The 8,873-nt window shown below is 39.0% G+C and overlaps 1 protein-coding gene across 1 annotated transcript; it reads right to left on the minus strand.

Annotated features, from left to right (window-relative positions):
• Positions 1–673: 673 nt before the first annotated feature.
• Positions 674–8,563, minus strand: LOC116251669 (hydroxyproline O-arabinosyltransferase 1-like). The gene is made up of 8 exons (XM_031626057.2): positions 7,929–8,563; positions 7,097–7,164; positions 6,810–7,011; positions 6,625–6,722; positions 6,456–6,525; positions 6,290–6,361; positions 6,025–6,138; positions 674–1,556 (listed from the first exon to the last, which is right to left on the minus strand). Exons 1-8 carry the CDS (start codon positions 8,349–8,351, stop codon positions 1,497–1,499), a joined length of 1,107 nt encoding a protein of 368 aa, XP_031481917.1. The 5' UTR covers positions 8,352–8,563; the 3' UTR covers positions 674–1,496.
• Between the last annotated feature and the right edge of the window lie 310 nt (positions 8,564–8,873).

Genomic DNA, 8,873 nt, shown 5'->3' on the forward strand with positions numbered 1-8,873 from the left:
TCGGAAGATGCTGTCGTACGCATTCTCAAAGGCTTTTGTAGTGGACCAAATCTGAGTCACGGAAGTGGCGTAGATGATTCTTATTTTGTGTTTGGCTGGTAATTCTCAATCTGTTCCAAAATTTAAATATTGAATTCTATATGGCAATTTTCCGAAGGTATAGTCTAGGTAATAGCTTTTATGGCCATGATCTGAGTATCGGATTTATACTAAAATCTGTACGAGTTATGGCGTAGTTTACATTAAGCTTTAGTGGATTTGATTCGCCCGTTAGAGCAGGAACTTGTTTGCGGTAGGGATGGTATCCCTAACGTGTGTGTAAACTGTAAAGACAAATTCTATGTTGACATGTACATTGCTGGTTTTGATCTCATGTATCGACGCGTGACATCTTGTCATTTTTTTCTCGTAATTATATTCCCATTGTTGCTGACTTATCTCCCTACTTAACTGTTGCTTGATATTCTAAATTTCATTTGCCTGCTCTACTCAATTTTATAGGTTGGCTTTAGCGGAATATATTATGCCAAGGGAGAAGATCAACCTTGAGGTGGTCCTGCGTCCATCCCCACTTCGAGGATTTATAAGATTCCTTTCCAATTTCAAACAGAAACTAAGTCAAAACCATGAGGCTGCAAACGTATTTCACATCACATTAGATTAACAAACAACAGGAAACGAAAAGGATATTTTTATAAATGCTAATGATCGACAAAAATATCCGAGAAATGCCTTCAAAAGTGATCTTACAAGGTCTGCCTAAAGAGAATTCTCAAATCAATTGGAAATTAAGCCTTTTTTCTTTGGCAAAAAGCGCATGGGAATGATGCCATTTTTCGTTATTGCACACCAGGACATGACACCTAGAAAATGAAGAGTATCAATTCGCTAGCAAATAGTAGGAGGATTGACAGCTCTGCTATGTAATATGCAGCAGAAACCAAGACGCCCCGTGCAGAAAACGCTTATACTGAGGACAGCAGTTGCATGTATAATTAACATGCATTTTTTTTTTCCTCGCCTGAAATACTAATCTTGCAGAAACATTTTTCGAGCTTCATTATTTTGTGCCTTCTGGTAGCCTGTCAAGCGTGCATTGGCAGTAGAAGGAATCGACCAAGGCTCAGCTCAACACGTAGAATACATGTTTGTACATGTTACTAAGAGAGAGACATCCGACAAGATAAAAAAAATATTAGGTTATTGAAGGGCGAAACAATGCGTTTGAATGAATTTCTGGAGTAAATAATATTATAATATCAGGTGCTCTGACATCTACAACTCTAATCCTTGTGAAAGGTGTTCAATATTGAAGTGGAGCTGAGTGGGACATGGTACATGATGATGGATCATATCTTTACTCACTAACAAACGAAAAGGAAATTGCAAATTGTGCTTAATAAAATAACTGGTAATACCTCATTTACACATTAATCATGTAAATATATCGCATGGTTAGAGGAATGCACAGAGAACACCTGAATCTTGTTAGATGATTATGCTCCCCAATCAGGTATATTTGCTGTCGCTTCATTCACCATTTTTACCAACATCACCTGCATATCAATGGTTTTCTCTACTGCTTAGTGAGATGTATATTTCATTGCAACATTTTTCAAATATTGGGAAATTTTAAACTTAAACAGCAACATCCCTTTGTAGTTCAGCGCTTGTTAGACACAAAAAACAACAAGAGATTGGCAAAAAAGGTGGAGGGTAGCATGCTTAGTCATTCATCAGTTTTCAAGGAAAACAAAGTATGGATTTAAACACGAGGAACTTAAGAGATCTCTAAAGGAAAGAAGGAACGTTCCTTAATGGCTAGAAAGGACCTTTAAGACAGCAGTCAAAATGATGGGGCCAATAGCTTAGCAGGGGAAACTGCTGGATCCGTAATACCGTGAAACATTGAGGAATGGAAAAAAGAATAAAACTTATGGTTCACAAATGACCTTGACATGAAATATTCATGAGATCCAAAGAAAATGAGGTACAGATAGATTGTTCGAAATTCAACCTATCATGGAATGGCATCTTAGACACTGCTTTAATCTGGATATATTTTTGGAAAGATATTGTTCGTTGCAATTGGTTTTAAGGGTAGATATTCCTAAGCAAGTACATGATGCCTAAATTTAGTGGTGAACATGGGATGGAAATACCAGTGAAGACTGAGGAAAAAGGCTGTTATTTAGAATGCAAGTAGATCATTTACATCAGCATCCTGTATTATCATAAGGGCAAAAGTTATAGTTAGACTCAGTTACGTCCTTCTAATAATCAAGTGATTAATGCATGATTGCTCATAATGGAAAAGTGTAATCTCCAGGCTTTCGTATATGTTGTCTTTGCTTCTTCTCAGTAAAGTCCAATACAGTTTGTCTGTCTAGTCCCCTTTTTCACTTAACTTCCATTGTGCATAATGTAGAACTTTAACATACCTATGCCAGGATATGAACACTAATATGATATGTTCAATAGCATTTACATTAGGTGGTTCTTTGGAATAGTAAATAGTTGGGAGCAGCTCTTTATTAATATTTGTTTTATTTTTGGACCTATTGTGTGATTGTTCAGTTTTACCCTATATCTCTTTTAATAAGAGATTAGGGCCGATTAATGTCATGATTTTAACTGCTCTTCTCCTCATACCTGCGATTAGTGTAACATTGTTTCAGAGCCTCCTAACCCTAGGTGAGCTTGATGCTACAGTCGCTCCATCCTCTTCTACTTCTTCTTCCTCTTCTTCTCCCAACCTCATTGGCACTGTTTTGTTGGCTGTTATATTTTACCGTGGCATAGATCTATAATGAGTATAAAGTTGTTGGGAATCCATTTTCTTATAGTGCAACTGTGAAATTAGACGGACACAATTATGAAATTTGGTATTACATGTTTATGATGTCAGTTGTAGGGAATCGAAAAGACCACGTCCTTGAAGAGGATGAACCAGTTGTTAAAACAAGGAAGTATGCCACATGGAAAAAGACAATAGCATTGTTATGTCGTGGATTAAGAATAGTGTGCAGTTTGATATTGTCCCTACTCTTGCTTACTATACGACTGCCCAAAACATGCAGCTTGAGACAGACTTATTCCCACGACAAGAATGTTTCTAAAATCTTACAAGTTGAGGAAAAACTTCTCAAACTGCAGTAGGGTGACCTGGATTGTCCCAATACTTTGTTTTAGTTAAAACAACATATGAACAACTGAAGGCTCTTCAACCTCCTTGTCACACGTGCTATAGGACACATTTCGAGCGGACAATGGTGGCATAGTTCTTGGCAGGTTTGTCACGTAAGTTTGAGGTAGCTAAAGTACACATACTTATTGGAGCTGAGATTCTAGATCTTGCTGAGGCATATAATAGACTCAGTAGATTGGCTGTCTCTTTCTCAGCCTCAACATGATAGGCTAGCCGACGGGTGGCTTTCTCTTATTATGGGATTTAGGGATGTGAAACTCTCTAGTTCTGTTTCTATTTCCCATGTGTTATATGCCCCAAAATTTCTTGTTAATCTTCTATCCGTCATACAATTGGCGAATGATCTGCAGTATAGAGCTATATTTGGTCTTGGCTCATGTTCTTTGTAGGACTTACAAACTGAGAAGATGATTGGTGACGGCCATGAGCACAAGGGAGTTTATATACTGTCAGAACCGGTGGAGATTGTGGCATCATTGTCCAAACTTCGTAGTGTCTTTCCCAATATTCTAGCATCTGAGTCTTTTCAATGTGAGGTCTGTCAATTGGGCAAACACATTAGAAGTAGATTTCCTTCCAGTATTAGTCAGTCCAGTCATGCTGTCTTTAATCTTATTCATGTCGATGTTTGGGGGCCTAGCAAGGTTGTAAGCCAGGCCAAGTTTAGTATTATCTTGTCATTGTTGATGATTTTTCTCTTCTCAGTTGGGTATTCTTGTTAAATGACAGGTCTGAAGTTATATGTATTTTTCAAAACTTTATTGTTGAAATAAAAACTTAGTTTGGCTTCATTGTAAAAAATATTCGCACTGATAATGCTCTTGAGTTCAAATCAAGTACTTTGCTGCAAGTTTACTCCAAGTATAGAATTTGCCCTCAATTTACTTGACCTCATACTCCACAACAAAATGGCATTGTCGAACGTAAACATTGTCAGTTACTTGATATGACTCGTACACTTATGTTACATTGCTTTGTTCCTGCCCAATTTTGGGGTGATCTCGTTCTCATTGCATGTTACCTAATTAACCGTCTTCCATCCTCTTCCATTGACAATCAAATTCCCATTTAGCTCCTTTATCCAGATAGACCCTTCTTTTCTCTTCCACCCAAAGTGTTTGGGTGCATCTATTTTGTCCATGTCTTTGGCCCTACCAAAGACAAACTTGTTGGTCAATCGATTAAATGTGTATTTCTTGGCTAGTGGCTACCCAAAGCACCAAAAAGGTTACACTTGTTTTGACCCCCATACAAATAAGCAGTACATCAGTGTACATGTTACATTCTTTAGGTCATGTACTTACTTTCAACCAACTTTACCCTTGTTCGAAATGTTGTCGCCTATTCCTTTACCTACTCCTCTATATGCCCTTCAATCTGTTCCTTGTGAGTCTCCTCTAGGTTTCCACAAATTCTGTGATCCCCCACTGGTTTACACCCACCAACATGCTTCCGCTCATGACCGCCCACCGATCTCTTCTCAAGATGTAAGTATGCCTAACATCACTGAGGATGCTTCTGGATACCTTTCGATATATTTACCTATGGCAATGTACTCTTCATTCCTTCTCATAATTTGTTTCTATTGATACTCTTGGTATATTGATACTCTTGGTAGTAGCCGGCAGCAGTTTGTGTCTGCATTGTCAATGCATCCTGTTCCTTCTAGTCACCAGTAGACGTTACTTGACCCAAGATGACGGTAGGCTATGTAGGATGAAATGGGTGCATTGCTCCAACAGGGGACATGGAACTTGGTTAATCTTCCTCTTGGTTGTGATATCATTGGCTCCAAATGGGTCTTCACCATCAAATACTTGTCTAATGGCTCAGTGGAGTGTTATAAAGCTCGTCGAGTAGCAAAAGGGTATGCACAAACATATGGTGTCAACTTCTTTGAGACTTTTCTCCTGTGGCCAGGTATGGGGCCTTATTGTTTTTGTTGTTGTGCATTATGATTGACTCTTATATCAACTAGATGTCAAAAATGCTTTCTTATATGGGGATCTCGAGATTGTATATACACAGCAGCCCCCTGGCTTTGGGAGTAAGGAGGAGTGTGACGTCATTGAAAGGAAGCTTTTTGAACCCTAGGACTCACAGGACTCAAGCAAGAACCCTGAAGCTCCAAGGTTGGGCACGAGCAGGCCTCTGTGTCTGGATTCTAGAGTGAAATGAATAAAATATAGGTGGTCAGACAGGATAATGGCATTATATGCTTACTCGTGATGGTTATTCACTGGATGTGATAGCTTTCAGTTCCATCTTGATGGAAGGACATAGCGTTCTTAAGAACACCCACAGGCCACAACCTCTGAATTCTAAAACTAATGCTATAAAACAGAAGGCATGCATGACGAGTAAAGAAACTACATTTTTGCATTTTTGGTCCTACACTGTTGAAGCTTGAAATATGAAAGTCAAAATAACAGTTTCTGCACACACACACACACACACACACACACATATATATATATATATATATATATATATATATATATATATATATATATATATATATATTTCCCTTTCAGGAGATGATTTAATTGTCTCTAAACCGTTAAACAGTCCATCCTCTTCAGTAAACAAAACGCCTCTGCCAGACATACATTTTAGAATAGTGAGCTGCTTAGCCATTCAAAACACCCGTCAGTGGTGATTGACATGAAGCTCCCATATGAAGCTTTCATGATCATGGAGTTGGAATATTTGATATTTTTCTGTTTTTGTATACTAAAGGGTATGAGAGAGCAAATAATTTCATACACCAAAGCTGCACAGTATATACTTGAAAAATGCTTGTTAAAAATTCATACCACACTTTCAGGGACTCCAGCAGGTGGCAGCCGAAGGTTTCTTGGGGGAACAGTTGTACCATATGATCTTTTATCAAACCTCCACTCCCCATATTTGCCAGGTGTCATCTTTCCCTGCATATTGCAATGCAACAAGAAACCTCCATTTTACTAAGATAAAAAACACGAGGACATTTGCAACTTTACATGTTCATTATGCACAATAAACATAAAACCAAATTTGCATATCAAATAGATTAATCTGAAAATTTTTAAGCTGTTATACCTGTAAATCAAAGTCACACCCATAGGTATAGTGAATTATGAACTTCTCACCAATTTCTTTGTCCCAAGGAGGCTTTGCTCATCAACAGAATCATGTACCAGTTAGTCAAAGATCTTAGCAAACAATGAAACACAAATGATGTATTATAGACAGAATGGAATTACACCTGAATCATGAAGTCCTTATAAAGAATGTGCCTGATGCCATGCAATGCAGATGCAACAGCATAAGCGTACCTGGAATTCAAGCAAAGTTAAAGAATAATATGATCGAATAGCCAGATCGATATGCATATGTCACAAACAAAAGCAGAAGCTCGGAAAAAACCTACTTACATCTCTAGAACCCAACCAAATGCTTTGTCAGTTTCAGGATCCTTTTTCATCGCTAAAGAAACATTCATCCATGTAGGTGCAATTTCCTTAAGAGATACCTATAACCATATATAGTACAATAAAGGTATTAAATACCATAAAATGCTTTGGCGAAGCAACAGAAGGTCAAAAGACAGAGAAAGTACCTTCTCTATGATAACAGGGGAGTTCCCAATTGGGTCGATATTTGTGATTGGTCCCTCATTTTCTGGGAAGAATTTCCTGAGCACCTTCTCATATTTTTTTGGTTCAATATAGAAAAATGGAAATGCAGCTGGGCTTCCGCCTTTTGACAGGTTAGGAATGGGCTTGATGATAAGATGGTCAGGTTCTGCCATCAGTACATAGCTGCACAGACGAGAAAAGGATCAGCTGGAGAAGTAAGCAACTTCAAACCAACTGAATTTTGAATAGGTGAAAAAGAAGTCCTCACTCTTCTTTTATATCAGCATTGCGAAGCCACTGAACAAAAGCCCAAGGTCGATTGAGCACTATATAACCCTGCCGACAGAAAGCATAAAAAGTTAGTAAGAGATTTCCATAACCATGACTTGTAATGGATGCAACACATTCCGTCGGAATATGATGAAACAGAAAGGGACAAAAAATTTTGTTGCAAGACTCCTGCTTGCAGTCTTATTATCGAGGTCGCCCTCTTAACCCACCATCATGTATCAGGCAAAAATGCACAACAAGGTCAAGGTCCGTGGCAATAGCTACAGCACGGGAGAGCAAACAGGCACTGAATAATAAAAGAATGAGATGTACATTTAACAAGATTTTCGCCTCCAAAACATCAAACTGTCGACGTTTTAAGAGATCAAAGGGGAAGATCAGGGAAAAAGAAAAGAAAAGAAAAAAGAAGTGGTAGCAGAGCCACCCGAAGCTCATCATGTCTTTTTTCTCGCATGCTCATGCAAATTAGTAGTGACTTTCACCCTCATAACTGAAAAAAAAAAGAAAAAGAAAAAGCCGCTGTCAGTGTAACAAATACACCAACTTCAACTTGGAGGAAACAGAAGAAGACTCCACAGCCAGAACCAACAATTTTTTTTCCGTAATTCCCTGAAAATGGTGTCAGAAATCCACCTACCCAAAGAACTTTCAAAACGCCTGAAAACCAATCCTAGACGCGAGACACCTAACACCACGCTTCAAAACAAGAGGGTGGCGTTAATGGAGCATAGTCTACTACCGTTCAAAACCAAAATAGGAAGCACAAATTATCAAAATAGAAAGCAGTCCACAATTTCGGCAGCATCAACCTGATCTGTGCCAGCGGGGAGGGGGTCGGCGACGAACGTGGGGATCTCGTCCATGTACTTATCCGGCTTCCCGGAGTGCAGAATCCTCGTGAACCCACCCATCTCTGAACCGTCCCTGTTCCAGTGCTTCTGGAACCAGTAATACATAATCCTACATTGCCAAGTGTTGTACACGGAGTCCGAAGCCGTGACGGCTGTGTGGAAGAGCTTCTTGCTTCCCTTCTTGATCTGTGAGGGCATTCCGATGATTGGGTCAATAGTGACATGTCCGGACGATGAAGACCGAGATGAGGAAGACGGGAATCTGAACTCTTTCGTGAAAGGTGGGGCGACATGGGAAGAGACTATTATGTTGTAGGTGATGACTGCAGCAGTGAAAGTGATGAGGAGGGAGTATATCAAATTGGAATCACACCAACCCATCTCCCCTCCTTCCTTGTTGCTTATCAGGGAATTAGACCCATATATCGATCATCCCATGGGAGCAGATCTAATCAGGGCAGAAGAAGGATGGCAAGAACTCATCTCGTAAGAACACACCCCAAAGGACACGAGCAACGTTTGTCTTTTGCGTAGATTTCAACAGAAACGGCAAATATACGCGACCGGTAACGTGGGTAGAGTGGAGTATTCCCTTGAAGTTGAACTGATTCTAACCCCAATCTTACCAATTTTTAGATAAAGAAAGCATTTTCGGGAAAATTTTATTCTCAGGAAAACGCCTTATAAAACACTGAAATCTCATTTATTAAATTGCATTCAACAAGCTAAAACTGAAATCTCATTTATTAAATTGCATTCAACAAGCTAAAACGTTAAAGTAAGCTTCAGATATCACAAGGAACCGTTTAGGAGACCGCACAACGTGGGCTGAGTACCAGGAAAACACCAAAAAGCTTCTATCATGGTGATTTTTAAACTGGGTTTCTGTTATTGTTATAACTT

Source organism: Nymphaea colorata, chromosome 3 (assembly GCF_008831285.2).
Source record: "Nymphaea colorata isolate Beijing-Zhang1983 chromosome 3, ASM883128v2, whole genome shotgun sequence".
In the NCBI taxonomy this organism is placed as follows: Eukaryota; Viridiplantae; Streptophyta; class Magnoliopsida; order Nymphaeales; family Nymphaeaceae; genus Nymphaea; species Nymphaea colorata.